Below are 27,332 nucleotides of genomic sequence, written 5' to 3'. Positions count from 1 at the left end.
ATGGCATTCTAGTTATTTTCTGCAGATGAAGAAAGATTTGAGGATTTTACCGATACCCGCTAGTACTACCCATTGAGATTTTTTATGGGTATAATTAATCTTCCATTTCATTTTGCATTCTCTGATATTATTGTACCGTCATGGTGTAAATACTTACTACCGCCCACTGGTGGTCCCGGTGCTAACTAAGATTTTTTAACACACCATTGCTAGAGGGCAGTAGCAGTAGCATAACGAGTACAGTGAAGTACATTCAGCTCTGATTAGAGGGCAGTAGTAGTAGTATAACAAGTGCAGTGAAGTACGTTCATTGTCTGCTCGTCGGTTTACTGCACGGACTAACAAGGATAACAGCTTGTCTATGGTTGTTGTGGCGCTATTGTCGCTTTCCCGAGAAACTCTTTGACTTTGACGTTGTGTGCGTGGTCGCTTTGCTGCTAGCTTCAAGATGGCCTACCGTTATTGGTCACCACTGCGCGCCACTGTGTAATTCTTCATCAAATTTTACAGTTTCCGTTAGCGTTCCCTCCGTCAAATGTTCATTTTATAAATTATTCCAATATACAAAGAATTAAATACAAAGAAGAGATTATAATTAAAAAGAAAGAAGAGAAGGAAAAAGAAGGAAACATAGAAGTTCGAAAATAAAGCTCGAATTTTTTTCGAACAATTGTGTGCCCAGAAACGCGATGGCTCAGTGTTAAACCGGTAAGTCTCATATTATTTTCTCCAATTTTTTCTACAATTCTTTCTTTTTCCATTTATTTACGATATAAACGTATCATTATCTTTATTCCTAATATCTTCGTACACATATTTTCTCGTTTCCAAACGTTGTATTCTAACCTGCGTAGTTGACTGCGCTGCTCCAAAATCTTTTAAAAAGATTACGAGAATAATGAGTCAGTTAGAAGAGTAATAATAATATAATAATTTATTCCCCAAAAGAAAAATATATGAAATTTTCCTTATGTTTGTAAATAATTTGTAATGCGATTAAATACGCTAGTCACAGAAATTATTTCTCAATTTTCTTTTTTTTTTCGTCTATTTATTTTTATACATTATCTAATCGTGCAATTTGAACACATTTGTCAAAATTGACGTACAATAGTTTCGCAGATAATTCCGATGAAAATATTAATCAATTGGTCAAACTTAAAACTTAAAACTTAAAATTTGAAATAATATTAATACAGTATATAATTGTATTCCTTTGTCTGTCTTTATTTTTTTTTATCTTTGATTATTTGCTTATTCTCTTTTCCTTCCGTTATGACTGTCCGACGACTATGTCCGTCTGTTTTTCCTTCTCTTTATATATCATCGAATACGTTCGCTAACCTTGTCTTTTAGTTTGCGAGGATGTTATGCATATGTGTAAACGAGTTAGAAAATAGGCCGAGTAGTTTCTTGATCAGTGAAGTTTCTTAATTCTACCCGACTCTTTCTAGATCAACGCTTCAATATTTGAAATATAGTATTTGTTATATTTTTGATTTTGTATTTTGTATTTTGTATTTTTTTATTTTTCGAAGGTTACGAAAGTGTATCGTTCACGTATTTTTAAAGTCAGATAAAAATGTTTTTTTCGTCGATGATGATAATAAAAGTCAAAAACTTCATTACGAATTTGTGATTCGGGATATTTTTTTTTAATTATATTTTCGAAGCAATCGTAAAACAGATATCAAAGAAGTTAATGTATTTTTAACCGACTTCAAAAAAGGAGGAGGAGGTTCTCAATTCGACTGTATTTTTTTTTTCTTTTTCAATATTTGATTATTTATTATTACCGACACAATTTCCATTATTCTCGGTTTGTATGTACGTTTTTTGTGCTACTCTACTTGAAATTATTAAAGCATATCGATCCAACTGTATATAGTTATATATATCTATATATATTATTATTATATTTTGTATATATATATATATTGTACTATTTTGTTCGATTTTTCATTACATAAAATCTTTTATATGTTTTACGAGCATATAAAATTTAAAATATATAATATATAATAAATAAATAAATATATATAATATTAAAAATAAATATAATAAAATAAAATATAAAATTTATAATAAATGCATGTAAATGCATGTAAATGCATATAAATGCATATTAAGCATATTAACATTTAGTTAGTAAATGATCAAAAGTAGCTTAGGAAAAAGAAAATGGGCTGACCATTTTCATAAAACACCATTTTTAAAATCATAAACTCAAAGACTATTTTTTCTTTTCTTTTTTTTACTGCTATATCAAAAGCAATGGCGTACAAAATATTATGTATTTAGTATACATCTTCTGTACGTCAAATATTCGTCATATTTCACGATATTCGCGTCGTGAAAACTAATCGAATTGTCGATCGTTTGTTGAAAATGTTTCCATCTTGATTTATGTGTATATTCTATTTTGTAAAATGATAAGTTCTTCAAGTTATTTTTCATTTTTTTTCCTCTTTTTTTTTTGTAGGTAACAAAAATTCAACTTATTTATCAAATTTATGCTTATTTAGTAAAACGAACTTCCGTTGCGTTGCATTACGTTGCAATTATAAATAAAACGAATAATGACGATTCAATTAAAAAATTTGGAAAAATTTGATTGAAAATAAAATAAACGATAAACAATGATAAAAAAAGAAAGAAAAATTTGGAAAATTTTAATATAAAAAATTATATAAAAAAATAAATACAATACTTAGTTTAAATACTTTAGTTTGTTTTTATTATTGTGTTTAAATAATCGCAATTTAATTAAAAATTTGACTGAAAATAAAATAAACGATAATCAATGATAAAAAAAAAAAAAGAAAAATTTTGAAAATTTTAATTAAAATCATGTTGTACGATTCAATAAACGTGATTAATCAGTTAACTATGATTGACCATTATACTCGTCATGAACAAATGACAATATTTTGTGTTATCACTTCATTTATATTATATAATAAAGATACATATATTTTTCAAAGTAGTCATCATACCTAATTAATTGTTAAATAGTAAATGGTATCTACTATTTTTCCGCATGACTAGTGTATATTCTTTTCAATGTATCTATTTTTCCATGACAAGTATATTCTTCGATCATAAATAATCAATTAAAGTGATGCGATCGAAGTTAATTACAGATAACATAATTATTACATACCACAATAAAGGTGCAATCATAATAATATTAATTACTACAAAGATTTTTTTATAACGCGTATCGTTGTTCAACTTTATTATATCTTGCTCATTTCGTTTCAATTTTCTTTTTTTTTTTGATCCTTTTTATTTTCATCAATATAAACATGGTTTTTCATTTTGGTAAAAATAAATCGTACCACGGTTCTCGTTTGGTTCCACAAAATTAATTTTTATGTATGTATATGTGTAAGTAGTACTAACAAGAATAATACTATACACGTATTCGGTATGTACAAATGCACATGTGATTGTAGAATATAAATGTATATATGCGTGTATATATGTATGAACGTAAGTTCTCTGTGGTAACGTTGTGGGATAAATGGAAAAGAGACGAAAAAGGAGGGTTGGAGGGTGGAAGAGTCGGTGATGGAGGTGGAGGTGGAGGGTTCGCAACGACGAACGAAAAAAGAGGGAGAGAAAAAGACAAGGTGGGTGGCAAGGGACGAAGAAAGAAAAGAAAACAAAGCAAACGCAGCCGCCGAGGCAACAATGGTACATCGACCCGCCAAAACTTGTACCAATGCGCAGAGAAACACGCGCAGTAGTAGTAGTAGTAGTAGTAGTAGTAGTAGTAGTAGTAGTAGTAGTAGTAGTAAGAAATAGTAGTAAATAGTAGTAGTCATCATAGTAGTCGCAGTCGTCGTCATAGTCGTCGTCGTCGTCGTCGTTGTCGTCGTCGTTGTCGTCGTCGTTGTCGTCGTCCTTTGCTTAAAAACAATTGAACGTGTTTTAATCATTCTCCACCCCCATTGGTACTGCTGTTGCTGCTGCTGTTGTTGGTGCAGCGGGCCCGCTTTTCATATTGATCGTTTACGTGTCGGTTCGATCAATTTTTCTCTATGTAATGGTAAAATATGTTTTACCAGAACTAGATATTTCATTCTTGGTGTTATTACTTCTCTTCATTTTAATTATAAATATTAATTATTCATTATTTGCATTAGATCGTACAAAATATAATTTTTGGTGAAGACTTTTTATTGGATTGGTTATGGTATTAATGAGGTTTATATAAACTATTAGAGTTAGTTTAATGTTAATTTAACAGCATCGAAAATTCTCATCGAGATGACAAGTTCAAGATTAAATAAAGTATATATATACACTACTTGTCCTTCGACTTGGATTGAGTTTGAGGATAACCAAGAGTCATTATAGAAAGTTTTTCGATGTATTTTAAAAAAGAAGAGAGTTGAAGGAAGAAGAATACTATATATATGATTTCGATCGTTTCATTTATCGATTAGCAATGATTCATTCATAAGTTCAATATGAATAATTGAAACTTTAGTTTGATAAAATTAGGATTGCTAGAGTTCAAGCATACAAAGTTTCAAACGCGCCAAATATTTGATTTCCTCGTAAATTTTCTATCGATCACATACTAACACACTATACATTCGCGCATATACGAATTTGAAATATTCATTTGTAAATTATTAAATAAAAAAAAAAAGGAAGAAAAAAATACATAGAGAGAAGTATGTAAAATCGAATGATCATTATTAAATATTTTTTTAGTCGAATTTGTACAAATTCAAAGAAAATCTAAACACGTTTCAGATTTCTTTTCTTTAATTCATAAATATAATAATAATAATAATAATAATCAAATATATATATAAAAATCGCTCGTTAATGAATAAAGATATACAAGCACAAAGAAAAAGAAGAAGATAAAAAAGAAAAATAAATAAATCGATTAGGGTCATTGATCCAAGAAAAATGTCGGATTAATTGGAAGGGGGGTGGTGGTGTTTCTATAGTCGAATTTGAAAACAAGTTTTTCAGGTACCTAGAGGAGCCCTTTTTCGTAGTCCCACTTTGTTCCTGTACGCACGGGGTAGGACTGAGAAAGTGTGCTCCAGGATAGATGGAAGGAAGGAAGATCGGGTGCCGTGGTTACCCTAGCAACCGGCATTGATCCCTCCCCTCTTGTTCTACCATCCTTTCACTTCTCTCCACCAGTCTCTTCTACCCCTCCTCTCTCTTTCTCTTTCTCTTTCTTTCTTTCTTTCTTCCTTTCTTTTTCTTTCTAGTCTCCTCTACCTTCCACCCTCTCTTTCTTCCTCATCCCCTTCTTCTCCCCCCTCATTCCTCATGCTCCTTCTACATAGTCTGATACACACCTATACAACTTACCGATTTTTCTTCTCGCTCGATCTCTTTACACGACGCTGCTACTCGACTTTTTAGTCTTCTTTTCGTTTTCGTTTCCACCCACCCTATTTCTCCTTTTCTCCTTTCCTTCTTCTTCTTCTTCTTCTTTTTAATGCATATCTCTCTCTCTATCTCTCTCTTTAATATTTTTTTCTTTCTTATTTTCCTTCGACACGACCAACGGATTTCGATCATCGTTCGCCATATTTCGTTTCCTTCGTGACGTTCAAATGAGATCGACACAACTAATAGAAGGCAGATGGTAGTGGATGAATGGATGATTTGACTAGGATGAGTTTTGGTATTTACTTAGTAACGTCGAAATGAAAGTAGAAGGAAAAAACTAGTTTTGAATGAAACGATTTATCGATTTGTTTATTTTCATCATTTCTTATTCTTTTTTCGTTGAACATTTTTGTAAGAAACAATATTTCATCGAGCTTGTCGATTTATGAACAAGCCAAGAGAATTTTCGATTATCCCAATTCATTTCGATTGAATTTCTCGAAGCGTTTAAAAGCCAAGGGTCGAGAGTAATCTTGCGGTCAAAAGTTTACCTTCTCGTGGTTACAACGGATCATCGTTACATATAATATAGTTAAACTATCAAACTATCGAACAATCTTTTTCTTTATCTTCTTCTTCTTCTTCAAGAAGAAGAAATTCTTCTTACGTGAATTTTATTATATTAATTATTAGTCATTTTCTTCATTAAATTGTTTAATATATTTATGTGAAAAACATAGACGGTGTTTATTTGATTTTTTTACTCGAAGTTCTTACAATCAACGTGAAAGTCTTGCTAGAATAATTTTCCTTTTATTTTTCTTCAACTAGAGGGTAGAAAAAGGTTGGTTGAAATCGAGCTTACGTAGAAACAAATTCTTGGATGCGTGTTCAGATGAAAGCACGCGCGATTGGATGATACTTTACAGATAAGAGGAAAAAGAAAAAGAAGAAGAAGAAGGATGAAGTTGTGTTTTTCATTCTGAGGATTATTATCCGTCTCTCCTTGGTCTAACTATTGTTTGAATTAAGAGTGGTCAGTTACACGGTGTCATCGTACTTTGCAAATCGATTTGATTTTTCTTATCTCCCCTTTTTTCAAGATGTCTCGTCAAATTTCGAGTTTATGGTCGGTTTCATACAAGGATATCACATTCTGTATGATAATATTGCTTTAGTGTATCCCATAAATTTATAGAGTAAGTTTGTAATTATTTTTCTACCAAGTCAAATTGATTTCAAATTATATTCATTTTCTCCAATTGATTTTCATCGTTGTTCATTCGAATTAATTATTGTACAATGTAATTTGAATTACAATTGAATAAGTATTACAAATTTGCAATATGTAATATAGATCCATCTTTTAAATACCCATTCAATTATTATTCTCAAATATGTTTTGTGTGATTCTCGTTTTAAACGTAGTTAACGTTCTCCATGGGGGATAAAAATCATTCGAGGGTTTTTACCTTTTACTTAATTTGTCCTCGTTCTTTCTAAAATTGATGCGATTTCGACATGATATTCCCTCTTCCTTACCCCTTTTCTCTTTCTTGCTTTTAACAATGTTCGTTGTGAAACTTGCAACGGTCGGCCAACCAGTTGGACCGAGCAATCATTTTGCAACCAACTCGAGGTTTGCGTTTGTACAAGTTTACGTTCGTTCATTCGTTCATTCGTTTGTTCCACTTGCATTTTATCTTACCACTATATTTGATAGATACTTTCACGTTCGATTAAAAGCTACCAACCTTTCAATAGACTTTCTTTGAACATTGTTGAATTTTATTCTTTAAAAGAATGTCGAATATGTGATTCTTTGAAATATCATTTATAATAATATTAATATTTATTTAGATATACTTACATTTTGTATGAATGATCGATGGGAAACGAAAAATATCGAGTCTTTTTTTTACGAGAGTATAGGGAACCGAACTGTACACGTTTTCGATGCTTGTAGATTTACAAAATGTAGGTCAGAGTCCGTTCTCTTTGAATTAGGGTTTTCATGTCGCGTTCAGATAGATAAAATAGATATATGTATATTGTTTCAAATTAAATTACATTTTTTTTCTCTTTCTCACTCTATGAATTCGTGATATAATATTAATAAGAAAAGAAAAAAAAATAGGAGAAAGAGATAAAAAGTAATCTTTTACTACAGTGCGTTGAAGAAGTATCGTCGTAGTTTAACGTAAAATTAGATTTATAGAGGGGAACTTTTGTTGTTATCGTAGTTTCAACTAAACCATAGAACATGCATCACAGTTTACTTATAACATTTTACCATGGAAAGTGGCATAAAGTTAGGGTCCATGCTATGCAACATTATTATTGCGACTTGTGCTACCCTTTAAATAATTAAATAATGAAAATATTAACGATCGTGATAATGTGTTTTGAATTTTATCTAAATTATTCCTTAAACTTGTTCCCTTGAAATATATATTTGATTTTTAAAAATGAAATATGTCGAGTTCTCTTAATGATCAATTGAAATGTAAATGTTTTTTTGTACATAAATGGTAGGTTAACACAAATTATAAAGAATAAATAAAAAGAGGGATGAAAAGATGAAGAGGAGAAAAAACAAAAATTCTTTTTAGTGAATTTAACCAGATGGTGAATTTTCATTCGTCTTCTATGTCGCCCCGAGCTGTAGTACTACTTCGTTGTGACGTCAGACGTACCACAGCTATTCTGGTCGAAAGACATCTAGGATGTTTCATTCGGTCATATTCAACACTTAGGTTAGAGGATAGGGTCTTATACGATACAGAGATGATTGTCCATTATGAGTTTCAAACTCGTTTTCAACTTTTCTTTCATATTTCCTTTTTTTTCACATCTACTTTTACAGTGTCTAGAATTTAAAAAACATTTTAATACCTTTTTCCAAAGTTTTGGTTCTCTATCTTTTTATCTACCTTTTATTAACACTGATGTAAAGAAAACATTTCAAGAAAGTATGATCTAAAATACAAGAACAAATGTATAACACATCGAATATATTAGTTCACCATACCTCATGATAGGGATAAAAAGAAAGAAAACATACACAGTTGTGATTATGAAGACACCGAAGCTTCTTCGGTGACCTCACTACACTGATATGATCCTGTTAGCAACGTGCAACTTCGTTTTCTCTTCTGTTTTCACATGTTATCATATGTGTTCGACTTATTCTTAGTTAGCTTCTTTTTCTTTTCTCACCCTCATATATGTTAATTCTATATAAAATTCATTTCTTCAATTTCTACGTTCTAAAATTCGAACCTGATCGTAAGATATATTCCATATATTTTCTAATATTTCAACTGATTACAGTAATAATAATTATCGTCATCTTTATCATATTTAATTAATATAAAAGACAAATAAAAAATGCAAATCATATAGAGTGGCCTTATTAGCAATTTTTATATATTTTCTGTTATCTTATTTTATTCTACTCTTTTTTTTATCAGTCTGATTAACACATCTGTATTTTCTCACATCAGTCAGTGTACACTTATATATACATGTTCATACATATATTATATAAATATCATATATGCGTACATATGTACGTTGATTTATTTGTGTGAATACTGGCTATTTGTTTATATGTGTACATTTCGTAGATACATACATAAATTCGTATACATACGTATAAACTTGTGTACAGTGTAGGTGTAGACTACATCAAGAGATACTGATGGGTCTCTCGTCTATTGAACCGAGTATAATGAGCACCAGCTGTATTGTCGATCCTCCCACTCTCTTTTAAACCCTTAACATATACACTTACACATTAGATGTATATTTCGCGTGTACAACTATGTGTCGTGGAACGTTCATACTTTTGTACATATCGTATTTCTCAGTGAAAAATAGTTCTTACCATTAAGATGTATATATATCATATTTTACATGATGCATATAAGTATATCGATTCCCTGTATTTACTGTATTTTTCTTACATGCTTATCTTTTAATAGTTTTTTTTTTTTATTAATTTTTTTTTCTTTTAAATATTTATCAAAACTTTAATAAATGATTTGAATGGTTTGTTGAGCATAAAAAAAAATTGTGTCGTTTAGTTATTGAATATATTTACGTCATTTCTGTAAATATGATATATAAATATGAACTATATACTCGTTGTCATCCTACGTTTCTTTTTGATCTCTTTTTCAATATTTTGTGTTCATCCTCCTCTTCATCTTCCTCAATCACTTTGTCACCATCCACAGCACGTACCACCACCATTGATGTTAGTAAATCTCACGTATGCAGGTGTCGTTAGTTAGAATGCCGATAACACGTAACTCGGATTCGAACTAAAGTATCGTTAATCCTTGTAAATGAAAATCAACGCACGACGATTTGTTTTCTTCTCTTGAGAAATGTTATTTTAAATTTTAATTAACTTTCGTAATTATTTATTTAATTCTTATTTTCAATAGTAAAATATCTAAATAAGATGAAATTTATGCAGAAAGCTTATCAACCCTCAATGATCTGATAAATTAAATAATAATTCATTTAATACAAAATTGTCTATAATTTATAATAAAAAAAAATATATAAGGGATTCACGTGTCACGATAGTTGCATAATGTAAGAGATTCATTCATTGATTGAATAATTTATTACAAAATAAAAATAACAAGTGTATTGAACTTAATTTGTAATCATTCAAAGAAAGATTGGCAAGTTTTTTTTGCATAACTTGACACAATTATGATGTCCTGAAGGGAAAAATGTAAGTTTGTATAAAATATGAAGTCTATTTTAAAAATGACTGAATTGAACTTGGTGAAGTTAAATATAAATATACAAGGTTTCGATATAAGATAAATATTCGTACGTAAAATTAGGTCGAGCTGAACCGAAGCAAGCTGAGCCGGTAATGTCGTCGTCGTGTAGTAGTCGTCGTCGTCCTCGTCCTCGTCCTCGTCCTCGTCCTCGTCTTCGTCCTTCTCCTTCTCCACTTCCTCTTCTTTCAAACGAAGAAGAAGGGAGGGAAACTGAGGTGGATTATTACGGCACTGACTACGGCGTGGTACCATGGACCTCGTCGTCGTCGTCGTCGTCGTTCATGGTATGTATGCACGTGAACTTGCTATAGTAGTGGCTACAGTGCTGCGGTGGGATCGATTCGACCGAAGGTGTAAGCCCTACCTCGATTTACAAGCTTCGATATATATATATATATATATATATATATATATATATATATATATACCCTCCTAGCAGAGCTCTTCTCTTGACTCCTCCTCTTCTCTCTTTTTTTCCCCTTTTTTTTCTTTTCTATCTCTTTACTTTTTGCACCCTCTCTAAATATTCCTACCATTTTTCTTTTTTTTACTTTTTCCAATCTTCCTTCCCCTTCTTTTCTTCGCATTCTCTCTCTGTTTAACCTTTATCTTCATTTTATTTTGTTCCTTTTTGTCATATTATTGTCATATTTGTTGGCAACATAAGAAAATATTTTTCTTTTCCTTCCAATCGATATTTTTTTGTTACTTTGTAAAAATAGGAATGTTACTTATGTGATTGTGAGTTTGTATTGTTATATTTTTTATTTTTTTTATTTTTTTTATTTTTATTATCATTTACAGATCGATAATAAATATTTTTGGAATTTTCATATTGAATGATTTAATGAAAATTTGATATTGTGTATATCGTATTATAAACACGTGCACCACTACCATCATCATCACCACCACCACTACCGATAACAAAGATGGAGAACTTTCATCCCCCTTTGTTTTTCTCAAAGAAAACAAAATATTATTGTTACTTACTCATCGAGAATGTAAATCTTCTTTTAAACATTCTCCAATCTGTTGTTGGACAATGGGGGGGGGTTATTTAACTACAATATTTTTTGTTATATGTTTTCATATTAAAAAAAAAAAAAAAGAAAAGAAAATGAAAGTTATTTAGAAGAAAATGTTCTTCTTATTTTTCTTTAGAAAAAGGATGATAGAATATTATCCGCAATTTATCTATCGAAAATAAATCGAGGTGTTTCTCTAGCGAGCTTTCAAATTATAGACACTCATCTGGGAATATACCACGTTCGTTTTCCTCGTGGGTGTATTTCTGTAAACGAACGATGATGGCGTCGTTGGCGTTGGCGTCGGTGTCGGCGTCGGCGTCGAATTCACCGGGTGCGCATCTGATAGAAAATATAAACGTATGGTTAATGTGTAACTTGCAGTTCGCGCGTGTTCACCATGTTTGATCACCAAATGTTTACTACATTTGTACTCGTGTTATTTTTCTAATTTCATTTTGTGTTATTATTATTATTATTATTATTATTATTATTATTATTATTATTATTATTATTAAATAAGAATATCTATAGTGAATTTGACTATATAATTTGTTATTTAAAAAATTTCAAATAAATACAATAATCATTTTCTTCTTCCACTACTTTACACATTGTAAAGTCGTGTATATATAAATATAGATAAATATCATCATCATTTATTTCAAAGATATTTTCTCAATGGTGTCCATTTTATATAATAGAAAATGTCTCTATATATATTCTTATGTTAGATACAAATTGAAGCAAAAAAAAAATAATAGTTATTTACAGGTATAATACTATCTGCTTGGTAAACAAATATCTTTGTATTTGGTTTTATCTTTATGGTAGAAAGATGAGATGGTAGTAGGGTTAATGGCAGAGGTTCGAAGAAGAGTGAGGGAAAGAAAGAGAGGTTCGGAGAGCAGCACATTCCACGACTTCCAAGGAATCCTGTGTGAGGAAAGGAGTCTGCGTATTATAGTAATTCTTTCCTTCGTTCTTATTATTCCAAGATGATGCAGTCCACGATATATGCATGTACACATATAACATATATATACATACATATACCACCCTCTCTTTGAATATTCGTTTCTGCACTTGAATATATTATTCTACATATATATATATATATATATATATATATATATATATATATATATATATATATAAAATACAAACCGGGTACGATACACAAACACTTTGCAACAAATGCATTGGCACAAACACACGTGCCATTAGATATAGATGAAATTTTCGAAAATTATTTCGATATCTTTATCCTCAGGGAAAATTCGATTAGTCGAGAATGTTCACCAAAGTTTCCTTCATTTTCTAATACATTTTATCAAGTTAACTGTGGCGCTCTCGTTTGGGCCACGCGCATCGTTTTCTGCGCAACAGAATCGAGCCATGACGAGTATACTCCTCAATCATAGAGTAACTTGCTCTGGTAAGATATTGGATCAAAAAGATAGGTTTATTTTATAAAATTAACAATTTTATTACTAATATTTACTTATTTATTCATTAACTGATAAGCTGTTTCAGCCGGTGCATATGGAGGAATGCATGAGTGCATCTCAAATTATTTATATTTTTTATTTGTACGTTTTAGTCCTGCATGGTCTCAAAATATTCCAAACATCTTGAAATTTGATAATATATTTTGTTTTTCTCAAAAATTCTTTAAGTTTACAATTTAAATAGCCAATGGTCACTGTTTTATACGCACGATGAGTATACACGTTGATACACTAAATCGTGTCACTTCTACATGACGAGTATACTTGTCAGTCACAGTTAACTGGTTAATATAATGTATTTTAATAACATTTTCATGATTTACATTTTAGTTAGTTATGATAGTTTTCCAATCATTGAACTAGTTTCGACAAAAATAAATATCCGATCGATATTAAAATACGCAACGGTGAGAGAGGGATTCTCGAATCCATCGATACAGTCCTAGGAGGTTGGTTGGTTGGTTGGTTGCGCGTAGTATGTTTGCGCGATATAAGCGCATGGCGCACTATAGCGATCCATTATAGTAGAACTATACCATACTATATAGCAATAAACGGGCTGCGCAGGCGGAATATGGGAAAGCTCTGCCATCAGTAGGAAAGAGAAAGAGAGAAAGATCGGTAAAGAGAGAAGAACTAAAAGGGGGAACAGAAAGAGAGAGAGAGAGAGAGAAAGAAGCGTGTCTAGGACCTTTTCTAGAAAGCAGAAAGCACGACGAAGCAATATCGCACCGTCTGCCAGTGTCGTAAAACCCCTTTGATCTCTCTCCTCTTCTCTTTCTTTCTTTCTCTCTCTCTCTCTCTCTCTCTCTCTCCCTTTTCACTCTTATCCTCTTTTTCTCTCTCTTATCTCTTTTTTATTTTTTGATATTTTTCTATCTCATCTTTGTAACATACCATCTTTTTCTTTAAAAGTTATTCTTTCATTTGTGGGTTTCTTCAATTTAGAAGAAGAAAAATAAAATACTAAATAATCCAATGAAGCGAAAATTCAAATACGCGTTTTTAAAGTTCCAAGTTATTTATCATTATTATTATTATTATTATGATTGTCGTAATCGTAAAAGTTTATAGGGTTTTAAATTCGCGTAGTCTACTGTTCGTAGATTTATACGAAGATATTGGGTCGGGTAGATGTGTTGATTTTCTTCTCTCGTAGTATCCAGGAACGTATCTAAAAAAGATGCACAATTTTCTAGGTGTGCAACAATAATTACGATGGCGGTGGCGGTACCACTAGCATCAACCAGTCACTGTGCGCAGTTGCGCAAGCGCAATGATCTGTTCGCTCGTTCAACTGTTGTGAGAATAGTGCTTCTTGTATACATGTATATGTATATGTATGTGTGTATGTACGCCCGCGCCCGCCCGCGCCCGCGTTCGCGCTCGTGCTCACTTTTCTGTGTGTGTGTATGTTTGTAGATACCTCAAAGAGAAAGAAAAATATAGACATGGGAACGGGGTAAAGAGGAGAGGAGAAAGAAAGTAAAGAGGGTCGTTCGAAAGAGTACGATGAAAAAAAAAAAGAAAAAGAAAAAGAAGATACTCGTTGGCGATTCCGCGCCAATTCCATAGGCAGCCCCATCTATGTAACTTTCTTTTCCTGAATCTCTCGGTATGAGTTTTGTGAAAGTATTACCTTTAGTAACGAATGAATTTACTATAATAGTTTTTCTTTTTCTTTTTTTCGATTTAAACAAATAGTGTTTCGTTTGAAATCATTTCAAATATAACTACAACAATTCCATATGGTGGTGATATTATAAGTTACTTATTGTTTTATTTTTTATCATTTTTGTTCGTATCGTTAAATAGATATTCCGTTTACACAATGATTTCTATATTTATATGCTTATCGAATAGATTATCAAAGTTAAATTGTGCAATCGTGGAATTTGAAATGTTTTTATTTTTGCTTGTTAAGAATTTATTTTTACCTTGTTTATGATAAATTACTTTTTATATTTTATGCTAAATCATCAACGTTTTTGAATTATACATTTTCATGTTGACCTTCCGATATGTTAATTATCAATGAATTCATTTAAAATTATTAAACGAATCGACTATAATAATAGATTTGCGTACTTTCTCTTATGATTATCGAATGAGAACCACTGTTTTTCTTACACATACGAATACATATATATATATATATATATATATATATATATATATATAGAAATGTGTGGTACACACCCGTATGGTTTTGCGATGCTCTCACTGACGTAGTACGATCTTGGCCGAACCTTTACGAACATGAACGAAAGATAGTTGATTTAAATAATAGCTTATTTAATTGCGATAAGTGACAGAAGATTTGCTAGAACGTCACGAGACTTGGTTCTGTTTAGTTGTCGCAGAAAATGTTTTTTTAATTGTTTATAAGCACATATTACATATATATATATATATAACATATGATGAAAAGAACAGCATATTTTATATTAGATAAAAAAAAGAACAGCATACTTGGATTTACAATTGTGTAAACTTACATTGGTAATTTGAATTGACGCCGGGATCTATGATAGAAAGAGAGAGAGAGAGAGAGAGAGAGAGAGAGAGAGAGAGAGAGAGAGAGAGAGGTTGGCAGCTGCGCGTACAAAACGCACGCGTCAAAAAAATACTTTACAACATTTGTCAATGGAAATTCAGTAAGTTTCTCTTTTTGTTTAAAAAAAATAAAAATAATAATTATATGTATAAGGAAAAAATAAAAAGGGGGTGGGGGAGGGAGGATATACTTGCGTATATTTAGGGGAAAAAAATCTCTATGAAGAAGAGAAAATTGCGTATCGAACGAACGGACGGGAACGGACGGCATGATCGAAATTTCGAAGGGGCAGCAGAGCACCACTGTTTTATAGCAATATCCCAGAGTGCATGCGCAGAACGCACTTCTTGCACGGAAAATACGCGTGTACTCTCTTTGGTAGTGCGATGTAGAGAAACGGGGAGCGAACATAGTCGAACCTTGCCGAGGGTCGAGCAGAGCAGAGCAGAGCAGAGCACAGCAACATCATCGACGAGAGGAGTCGAGGGAACCACCGCTCACTTTGCTTCGAGCTGTCGAACGCGACGGGTGTAAATCCTATTCTTCGCGTTGCACTTATATCTTATACATATATTTTCCTGTTTTTTTTCTTCTTTTCTTTATTTCTATTTATCAAAAGAAATACATTCGCGCTTCCAATATTTAATAACAAAAATCGTCTTTCATTTCATTTCGTAGATTACATAGTTTTTGTAAATTCGACGTTTTTAAATCTTTCATCGTCAACAACATCGTCATCGTCATTCCCTTCGAACGCGGATCATTATTTTTTTAAATCATTTTAACAACAACGATATAATATTATTCCCTTCTAGTTTCGATTGTTCATAATCGAAATAATCGTGTTTTTCTTCTTACAATCTGACAAATAAATTCCTCACGTTCGTTCGTTCATTCGTTGGTACTTTCCGAGAGATCGATTTTCCTTCCATAATTAACCTTTAGTATATTTTCTCGATCATAGAACACATAAAAAGACAAGGTGTTCACTTTGATAGAAAAGCTTGTTCATTTTCTTACCCTCTTGTTCCTCGAATGCCGTTCAAATCAAATCTGATCGTTCTCGTTTGGAAATGTCGATCTGACGGTAGACCTGGATTGTGGTTGCGATCAGAATGGAAAAGATTGAAGCTACGAAACTTTAAAATTGCGTGATATATATATATATGTATATATACATATACAATAATAAAATTGTATCGTGATCAGAGTTCCTGTTCACAAATTAAAAAAAAAACAAAAACCTAAGAGACTTGCTAAACAAAATAAAATAAAACGAAACGAAACGAAACGAGACGAGACGAAAGTTACACAAAATAGGGAAGGTAAAAAGCAAGAGGATAAGAAATAAATGGGAAAGTATAGAAGGGAAGAAAAAGATAAGGAAATAGAGAAAGGGGAGGATATAAGAGGGGTAGGATAAGCAACGGCGGCCAGCCAGCCAGGCAGCCAGAGCAACCATTTACACCTGGCTCGAGTTCCTCGGAGGTATATAAGGGACACAAGGTGCGCATGGTAACCGAAGGCAGGCAGGCAGGCAGGCAGGCAGGCAGGCAGGCAGGCAGGCAGACAGAAGCCTTCCCTTCCCCTTTTCCTCTCTTCCTTCTCCTCCCAAGCTAGCTTTGAATCAATAATCTCCGGTCACGATTATATATAGGCTTTCTTTTCCTCTTTTTCTCTCTTTTTATCTCTCTCTTTCTCTCTCTCTCTCTTTCCTTTTTTTTTTATTTATTTCACGTCTAGGCAGGCATCGGGAATCGCTAAAATATCGGATATAAACATGGATTCTAAATCGCGATGATAAAGGTATTGCGAAGGTTGAGATACGCAAGATAAAAGTGCGCGTGTGAGAGGACAAGAGAGAGAGAGAAAGAGAGAGAGATAGAGAGAGGAATGCGCTTTTTCTCTGTCTCCCTCGCACGTAGAAATTGATTTTCCTCCTTCGTATCCTTCTGGCCTTGTTCGAGCAGTGCGCCGGTATCAGCGCCGCGAATTATTGATCTCGCTATATCTCTCTCTTTCTCTTTTTCATCTACTCCAACGTTTATGGCATTTTCAAAGAAAAGAAAAATAAATAAAAAAAAAAAAAAAAAAATAAGCACACAAGGATATACGATAATCGAGAATCGAACGTGTAACAGCGCGATGAAGATAAAAAAGAGGAAGATGGTCGTTAGATTGTTATATATTTTTTAAACAACATTTTTTGTTTGTATATTTCTCTTCCTTTCTCTCTCTCTCTCTCTCTCTCTTCTCTTTTTCTCTCTTTCTGTCTTCCATTTGATTTATAAAGAAATTTGTATTAATTTGTTCTTATCCTTTTGTTTTTGATTTTGTTTGTTTTCTCCAAAATAAAGGATGTCTTGGATCAAAGCTTGGAACGTCACGGGTCCGTCAAGCCGGCCGGTGATTCGACGAGCATGATCGAAAAGTCGAGGAGGGATCCTACTTCGGATTGTGAGGAGATGGAGGTCGCAGCGCGGGAGATTCAGGGAGGCCTAGTAGAAGCTACGGATCCGATTACGGATAAGCAGCAAGTGAAGGAAACGGATGGGAATAATAAAGATGAAACAATTGCAACATCAACAACAACAACAACAACAACAACACCACCACCATTGTCAGTCCAACCGTCGTCGCAATCTCCACCATCACCACCACCACCACCACCACTACCACCACAAGGATCATCAACAACAACAATTTCCAGCGAATCGAGTTTTACACTTTCAGAGAAGTTTGTTCCTGAATGTCTTCTTCGAGAAGAAGAAGAAGAAAAAAATAAGCAGCCCGATGAAAATGTTGAATCAAAAACAAAGACGCCCAATGGCGTCGTTTATCCAACTTCTTTGTCAACGGGGTTGTTGCCATCTTTGTCTTCCCTGTCTTCGTCGTCGTCGGCATCACCGTTATCGAGAAAGAGGCCAGCCGGTAGCGACTTCCTGTCGATCGAATCCGATATTAAGAGAATCGGTGTCGAGATGTCGGAAGAAGAGACGAATCAGTTGAGAAACGATGTAAAGAGACTTTCGCCTGTTGAGATAAGTCTTCGCGAATGTACGTTAGGTGAGATTTTATTGACTCCAGATTCTCGATCATTTAATGAGAATGACAACAATAATATGTCAGAAAATTCACCATTGTCTTCTAATAACAACGTATCAAGAAGTCGACGTAGTAGGCATCAATCAATTCCATTAAACGACATCGTTACCGAAGTAGATGAAGATACTATGTGGACACGTTCAAGGTCTAGGGTATTTAAAATAGACTCTACGATTGAAAATGAACAGGAGTGCTGTACAAGTAACACCGAAATCACAGATAATAACATTAAATGTAAATTAAATTATATCAAGGATAAAATCAATGGTAAGAATGACGACGAAGAAGACGACGAAGACGAAATCAATGAACAAACTTCCTGTTGTTGGTCGTCGTCACCGTCATTAGACAAGAAAAACATTTTTTCTAGTGAAGATATTGATAGGGTCATTGATGATTCTAAGCCTGAAAGTTCTAACGTTAAAAATACGAGAAAAGAGGATATAGATTCTCTGCGTCATTTGGTTGTCATGCTGGATCGTGTAGACAAAGAGATCAAAGATAAGTCGCCGAGTGTTAAGAAATGTCAAAACAACGTTCTTGGTATTACAAAACTGAGGAAGATTCCTGAAGAAGAAGAAGAAGGAGAAGAAGAAGAAGAAGAAGAAGGAGGAGGAGAAGAAGAAGAAGGAGGAGGAGAAGAAGAAGGTGAAGGTACAACTAAGAAGGATAAGGTGAACAAGAAAACACAAAAGAGTACTCCGTTACCTCGTAAATTGATCGTAATGTTAAATCGTATAGACATAAAGGAAGATATTAACAAGGAAAAAGAAAAAGAAGAAAGTTTTATTCGTAGTAATACAGTCGAATCTATTGATTCTCCGGTAAATAGTCGAAGAAAAAATGTCAATTCAATGGATAAGATGTGTACTCGTTCGTCAACCCTGCAAGAACGGTTACAGGAAAACAATGTTGTAAATTCGAGTGATGAATTCGCGGTAAAAAATAAGGAAAACAATGCATTATTAGATAATCATTCTCTAACCGAAGATCAACATCCTGTAAGGGAGAAGGAAAATAGTAATGTCGATGAGATTAAAGATTTACAGCCAGCCGAAGAAATGGTTGAGGGAATGAAAATTGGAGTATCAGAAACTCCGAGAACACTTCCTTCTTCGACGACGTCTATTGTGGATAAATATGACAGTCAAATTTCATTGGAGATAGATGAATCGTCATCTAACGAAGTTAATCATTACTCTATGAGAAGTAAAACAAAAACTGTCGTTGAGGAGCTTGGTGAAAAGGAAGAATTACGAATTGAAAAAAATATTACGAGGAGAGGTAGCGTGGTACAGATATCTGGTAAAGACACGATTTCTTGTGGTGTACCAGTGGTTATCAAGAAAATTGAAAAAGAGATAGAGATAGTAGTGGTAGCGTCTTCGTCGTCTTCATCTTTGTCAAACGAAGATGATCGTCTGCGAAATCTCGACTCGTCTGATTTGGATTCGTCCGAGACAGCGACACCAGGCTCACCCGGGGAAACACTGGAAGCTAATACCGATATCCAAGAAGCGATCGATACCGAAACAGAAACTGAGACTGGATCAGACAGTTCCGAGTTGCCATCGTCAATGTCGACGAGAGAAGATATCACCGATGCAACCAATTGTCCGGAAAATGAGAACCTCTGTTGCGACGAGATAGCTTCCGAGATAATAACCAGACTTGAACCAGAAAAGCCAGAACCATTTACCGAGGATTCCGCGGAGAGTTTGGCATTGACGACTGGTGCAAGAGACGAAGTTAGATCCGATGGTAGCGACTCTGGCCTTGGAAGCGAAATACCTGGAGATCCTGGACCAGCCCCGGCTCCAGAAAGCGATTCTGAGACTTCTTTTCTCGACAGAATACCAGATGATATTCTATCCGACAAGGAAAAAGGTGAGGAAAAGTTGTCTTGTTCTGTTTCTAATATTTCTATCTTGCTCGACACGAGCAAATACACTTTTCGATTTTATCTTATCAGTTCGCGAAATCCGCTTATCTCGGTCGATCGACAAGGTCGTTGTCGTTATCGTTGTCGTCATCGTTGTCGTCTTATTCAACACGATCGATCCATTTAACCGTTATCTATATACGATATTTACTAGAATCGATCGTTTCCACTTTTGTCAAATCAATAGTTTCATGGTGATCTTTTTTACGAAATAAATGCATGACCTTAAAAGGAGATCGTATCATTTCGCCTGACGATAATCACAATATCTTTCAAGCTCCAACTTAAGAAGGATCAGCATTTACTCTCTCATTTTGTACCTATCAAATCGTGTGTAATATCAACCAGCACCGAGCTGCGCTATACTTTGCCATCCGGCAGAATGGGAGAAAAGAGTATCGATAAGTCTTGCATCGAATCAATTAACGCGACGTTTACTAACTATTTTATCATTCTCCTCTCTTTAGCTGTTAATCAATTGGAGGAGGCTTTTGTACCGGACACGAGTGTCTCTGGGGTATCGCAAACGACATTAACGACCTTTCGAAGCCCTTCGAAAAGCAATCTCAAACGCAGACTGACCGACTGTATGGAAGAAAGTGAACCAAGTCCTAAAAGAAGCAATACTACCGAGGAGCCTATCAAAAAGAAACGAAATATTCATTTTGATGCCGTCACCGTTTACTACTTTCCTCGAGCGCAAGGTTTCACTTGTGTTCCTTCACAAGTAAGGATCATTCTTTTATTTCGTTCGTTGACAGTCACGATAGTTTTATATGTTCCTTCGCAGTAGGGGTCACAATTCTAAAATAAGAAATGAAACAATATAGTAATACTGGTCATGGATGATGACTCGTAAGATTCTACTGAAAATACAAGCGTTGTTGGTCACGGCTTTTGACCATCGTGACAGTCAACGTGTTTAATACATTCCTTGTCGCTTAGTATGCATACGCCCCACTTTGAAATATTTGTTATTTATATGTTGGGCGTATGTACAATCTATGCGTCACGTCACACAGGAAATCAATTCGATACGGAACGTGTGAATTGTAAATCATAAAATACGATTTGTTTTTAGGGCGGTAGTACTCTAGGCATGAGTGCAACGCACACGCACGCGGAAAGGTTTTCTCTTTCGGAGCATGCGGCTGAGCAAAGGAGACTGCATAGGGCTAGATTGGCGCAACTACGTTCCGAACGTGCAGCTAATTGTACTACAGAGGCTGCTTCTAGTTCGGAAGATCCGAGCGATGATACAGACGAAGAACCTAGTGACAATGAAGAACTCGATATCGACAGTTATTATTTTCTACAGCCTGTACCAACGTGGCAAAGACGAGCGCTTCTTCGTGCAGCCGGTGTACGTAGGATAGATGCCGTTGAGAAGGACGAATGTCGAGACATCCGTGCAAGTCGAGAACACTGTGGCTGCGGATGCAAGGGATACTGCGATCCGGAAAGTTGTCCTTGTAGCAGAGCGAACGTCAAGTGCCAGGTACATTTATATGGGCTTTGTGAATAAATTTGATCAAGGAAAATGGGGGTCTTTATGTCCACTGTAGATGGATGGACAATCTTAGCAATAATAAACTTTTTTTTTGTATATTTTTGGAATTCGTCTTTATGTGCGTGTATTTGTGTTTAGGTCGATCGTGCCGGTTTTCCTTGCGGTTGTACCCGGGACGGTTGTGCCAACAGCTCCGGTAGAATAGAATTTAATCCGGTAAGAGTGCGGACACATTTCATACACACATTGATGCGGCTCGAATTAGAGAAGAAGCAACGCGACGAAGAAGGAACAGATCAAGAGGGCACCGACAATCAGACTAACAAAAGCGGACCATTGCGAGACATCAATTTGGGTTCTCTAATAGACAATTCAAATACGGAAGCGTGTATAACTAGTGGTGGTTTCACAACGTTACATTATGAAAATCATGATACCGGGAACGGTAGTACGAATTGTCAAACAGAAGTATCTGGTACGCGAGAAGATAGTTTAGATCTTTATGCTATAAGAGACGATTGTTATCCTAACGAAGATACGGTTGATGGTACGCAAGGTGGCCAAAGAAAATTGCATCCCGAATTTAATCAAACTTTTCAAACGTTTTCGGGCCAAACAGCAGGTGCAAATATGAATTTTCAACAGACAGCTTATCAGGATTATCAGGCTTATACAAATCTTCCTTCTACGTCTAGGGTGCAATTTCAGTCGCAATTTCAACCGGTGTCGGGAAGCCCAGGTTTCTCGCATTACGCGGTCTATGGTCAAGATGGTACATCTGTGCAGGATAGTTGTCAGGTACATCCTGGACAACATTCTTCTTCCAATTACGAAGCAAACTTCGCGCAAGACGAATCGACCGGATCGCAATATACAAATTTGAATTCCGTTCAGCCTATGAACGGTGGAGTCCAACAGATAGGTAAGCTAGAACCGTTCTCGGAATTGCTATCCGGTAGGTACTCGTATTACGGCGAAATAGAGCCGCAAGCGCATGGTACTTATCATGGAAATGGAAATAAGGAAGGAGAAAAGAATCAAACGACGGATGAGCAACAATCGCAAAGTACGGAAGAATGTGACGAGAATTTTGGAGAAATCATTAAAAAATCTATGGTGGAAACTGTGTCCGCTTAAGATCTATTCATTTACGTTAATATGACGAGTGTTTGGTGGTTGTCGTCTAATGGTGATTTAAGCATGACAAAACACGTCTCCTGTGTTGCAATAATTGCATCTTGGTGACATATATATCCATATATATATGTATATATATGTATATATATTCTCAAGAGTGTTTGATAATCCGTCGATGAGTTTCGATTAAAGCAAAGAAAAAACTTTCTTAATAGAGAAAGAAAAAAAGAATATTGGAACTGTGATAGTTCCGTTACTTCTACACTGTGCGATTAGATAAATCCGATTTTATTGTTGTTCGTGATTTTTCGAAAGAATGATCTTTTTCTTTCGTGAAGAATCACTGACGATGAACGATGAGTCCCATGGATATCGTTAGAAAAAATATTGCGGCTACATATGCGTCCGCCCGGGATGGAAATCTTGGAACGTCCTTCTTGAATAGTTTATATCGAAATCCCCTGGAGTATTTCTTCGAAGTTGAGAAAATGTTGACGATGATGTTAGATACATTGGAAGAAATATTATATCGAAGCAATGCCAAGAGAATCTGGGGCCTCGCCTGATATTTCGCCGAAGGATTATTTCAATAAGAAGAAGGTCTCCGTCGAAAATCTTTTTTTTTTGGAGAATGGATACTCGTTTGATGCAGAACAATTGAAATAAAATCTTATATATATATATATATATACATATATAAAAAAAAAAGAAAGAAGAAAAAATAAATAAACAAAAAGAACAGAATGAGAAAAAAAAGGAAAAGAAAAATGAAATAAAAGAAAAAGAAAATGGCGGTTATGTTACCGAAGTTAGAGTAGGTAATTAACGTGGTTGTGACCAAATAAAAACAACATGGGATCAGCATAGAAATGCGGTTTATAATTAACTAGCGATATAAATACTTGTAAAACGTAGCTCAGAGCGAACCGTATGTCTCTTTTTAAAAGGGATACTTTGGATTATATAAGAAAAACAAAAACAATTTACATATAAATATTTATTTTTTTTTGTTTTTTATTTTTATCTTTTAGTTTATCCGTTGATTCTATTTCTAGAACGAACGAACTATATAAAAGTCATACAACAAAATGAAAACATAAATTTAATAATAAAAAATAATCGTAAAATTTGATTTTACAAATTTATAAAATGTGAATGAAATGAAAAAACAAATTAAGCAAAAAGAAACAAAAAAAAAAAAGAAGAAAAAGAAGAAAAAAAAAGATTATTACGCGCATCCTCCCCACGGTTAGACACAAAAATACGACGCGATCAAACATGATGAGCGATTGTGATACTCGTGCGTATGATGCAATTTTGCACACAACCCAATGGTCATAGATTATAAGAGATATATCGCGGAACTTTTATATGCGTGATCGAGAGATCGCATTTGAAAAATGGTCTTTTCGATCGTCGATTTACACCTATTCTTCGATAATAAGAAGATATATTTAGATCATAACTCTTGTACAGTGTCCACGTTTATTAAACGAAAAAGTAAGCACAAACGTCGAAAAAAAAAACAAAACAAAACAAAACAAAACAAAAATTATAAGAAACAAAATATTACGGCCATTTGTAATAACGCCCAAAAAAAAAAAATATGAAGAAGAAGAGTAAGTAATAAAAAAGAAAGAAGAGTTTCATGGTGCTGATGTATAACTGACGCGCGCGCAAAAATGTCATTTTAAAAGTTTATAAGCGTAACTTTTGATCGAAGGTTTCTTTTTTTTTTTTTTTTTTTTTTTTAATTGTTATTTTGAAATAGTAATTTTCTCTCTCTTTCTCTTTCTCCTTTTTTTTTTATGTTTGTTTGTTTTTTTTCTTGCGTTTACGTACGTATACTACATACATACATATTTGAAAGAAGAAAGTCTCGGAGATTGAAGGCCTTAGAATAAAATGATAATAGTCTCCGACAAATTAAACGATTTGATTTAAAAAGAAAACAAAAAATTAATGAAATTCGTTCTATACGTAGATGTACATTTATTTATTAATTTTTTTCTTTTCCATATATATATATTTTCTCTTTTTCTTATTTTTTTTTGCGGCAGATGTCAACACGTATTCTTAGAACACACCCAGGTAGATTTTCCGACACAGACCTTTTCAACATCCCGGGACGTTGATCGCTAATACCCATAATTCAAATAATTCTATATATATATATATATATAGATTTATATATATATATATATATAAATGAGGATTAGTAATTAAATTTATACATACTTATTGCGTGGACGTGTCAACTCCCAAAACTCTCCTTCTACAAAGAAAATTGTTCCTTTAATCCTACCCTTGTTATTTATTTTTATTCTCATTGATCGGTGCCTAAACGATTAATATAATTCGTGTATTTTGGACGAGCGTTTTACAAAAATAAAAAAAAATAAAAATAAATAAATAAATAAATAAACAAATAAGGAAAAGGAAAAGGTCCGTCATTATAAAAATACAAAAAAGAAAAAAATAAATAAATAAATAAAAAAGAAAAAGAAATAAAGACGTGTCTCTTTAAGAAGAAGGAGCAAGAAACGTCGTTTAAATACGCGTTATGTGGGATGTGACACTTCCTAATGGCATATAAATAATACATTTAAGCACGTATGTAAGTAACTTTTAGATTATTTGAGTAAAAAAAAGGCATACATAGATGATAGCGTTTTATTAAATGTTGTGAAAAAGTCTCTCGTCTCTCGTCTAACGTGTATTGTCTTTTGTGTACGCGTCTCTGTATCATTACCCATTCCTCGTGTTCTTCTTTATCTTTCTATTTCTCTTTATCTATCTATCTATCTATCTATCTCTCTTTCTCTTTCTCTTTCTCTTTCTATTTCTATTTCTATTTCTCCCTTCATTGACATAATTATCATATATCATCGTCAAAATGCATGTGTAACGCTTTATCTAAACGTTATTTAAAAAAGAACAATAAAAACAAAATCGTTATAATCTAACGAGAACGACCGATTCGATGTAATAATAATCATCGATTGTTCCGTTTGAAATCAATGATAATGACAATGATCAAAATTATTGCCAAGTTTTTTTGTTTAGGAACAATCGGAACACGCATAACTCAAAACCGCATTTCTATTCGATTGTTCTACCTTCGTTTCCCTTTTAACCTTTTGCAATAACAGCACAGACATACACGCATATACACACATTAAGCATGTAATGTCAGTTTCATCATTATCATTATCATCGTCATCGTCATCGTCACCGTCATCATCGTCATCACGAACATTTTGTTCTTTTTATTTAGTATTCATTCTTTTTGTCTGTCCTTTGTCTCTATTTGTCTTTCGAATAAAATTCCAAAGAGGATTTGCCAGCCAAATAGGAAGTGATGAAAGAAATAATCGATATGCAGATACTAAAAAAAGGTATAACATTTTTAATCATTACTTTTTTATAACGTTTTTTAACAAATAATAGAAAAAGAAGTAATAGCTATTTTTAAATATGCCGCCGTTGTAATAGCCAAGCTGCGCGCGCAACAACAAGTAGAAAATGGCGTCGCAGCGGGAACATTAGAGAGTTTGTAATGTTGCAGTTTTTTATTCCCGATTATTTTGATAAAAGTCGACGTAATAGTTAATTTCATTAGTTTACATTTGCATCCGTGGAATAAACATAATAGTTTGCTTAATGTAATTAAACGAAAGGTGAACATATTTAGGAATTAGAGGTATTTGTTCGAAGGGAAATAAAAGAGTGGGGAAAGAGAATGGGTAGTGGTAGAAGAGGGATGAGGTGGGGGCTAGAATAATACCATGGCTCTTTCCAGTAGCCATAACGTACTACTACGTTAACTGTGAGGAGTGGATTGTAAAAGGAAGAGGAATAGAGGTAGGGACGGATAGTAAGGGGAATGGGGATGGGGATGGGGAAGGGGAGGAGGAGGAGGTGGAGGTGAGTACTAGCCCGGTAGTGGTGGTGTGTTTCTCGTGTCGCCAATGAACGTCTGGAAGTTGGCGTTTGTCCGTGAGCCAGCAAGGAGCTTCCTATTTACGTTTTTTAGTTAAATTCGTTTATTATTTGTGTTTGTCTCTTCGTATTTCGTTAGAAACGGGAATAGAATTTAAACAGCGTGTGAATGAATAAGAAAACGTTGGCGAATAACAACACGCTGAGAAATATCACTGTATATAATAATATTCCGAAGGTTTTGGTTGTATGGTGGTTTTTACGGGAAATTTGAAGAGTGTGAGAAGAGAGTGGTATATTGCAATATATAGTGTGTTATATAGTGTAGCGACGGCGTGTAAGCCCAAGTGCCGTTGACGTTTCGTGTGTCAGTGTCCTCTCTGTTTCTTCTCTTTCTTTCCTCTCCTTTCCTCTCATTC

At 33.8% G+C, this 27,332-nt stretch overlaps 1 protein-coding gene and 1 long non-coding RNA gene across 9 annotated transcripts; one reads left to right on the top strand and one right to left on the bottom strand.

The window, feature by feature from the left end:
* Positions 1 to 378: 378 nt before the first annotated feature.
* Axud1 (AXIN1 up-regulated 1) lies at positions 379 to 25,667 on the top strand. Of its 8 annotated transcripts, none has more exons than XM_015335755.2 (6): positions 11,595 to 11,639; positions 12,044 to 12,175; positions 17,635 to 20,269; positions 20,792 to 21,051; positions 21,406 to 21,822; positions 21,973 to 25,667. In XM_015335755.2, exons 1-6 carry the CDS (start codon positions 11,610 to 11,612, stop codon positions 22,969 to 22,971), a joined length of 4,473 nt encoding a protein of 1,490 aa, XP_015191241.2. In that variant the 5' UTR covers positions 11,595 to 11,609; the 3' UTR covers positions 22,972 to 25,667. The 8 variants fall into 8 exon arrangements, with proteins under 8 accessions (XP_015191244.2, XP_089026681.1, XP_015191241.2 ...); XM_089170556.1 differs by lacking the exons at positions 11,595 to 11,639; positions 12,044 to 12,175 and adding an exon at positions 15,482 to 15,805 and having other exon boundaries at positions 21,973 to 22,456; positions 22,530 to 22,851; XM_015335758.2 differs by lacking the exons at positions 11,595 to 11,639; positions 12,044 to 12,175 and adding an exon at positions 379 to 708.
* On the bottom strand, positions 3,265 to 10,118 carry LOC149033071 (uncharacterized). Its single transcript, XR_016175993.1, has 2 exons — positions 5,003 to 10,118; positions 3,265 to 4,044 (listed from the first exon to the last, which is right to left on the bottom strand). It is a non-coding gene; the product is annotated as an uncharacterized LOC149033071 (long non-coding RNA).
* Positions 25,668 to 27,332: the final 1,665 nt, after the last annotated feature.

The sequence above is a fragment of the Polistes dominula genome, unplaced genomic scaffold (assembly GCF_049000335.1).
Source record: "Polistes dominula isolate Pdom_NZ unplaced genomic scaffold, Pdom_raw_medaka contig_79, whole genome shotgun sequence".
Classification (NCBI taxonomy): Eukaryota; Metazoa; Arthropoda; class Insecta; order Hymenoptera; family Vespidae; genus Polistes; species Polistes dominula.
This window is presented reverse-complemented; position numbering and strand designations above follow the sequence as displayed.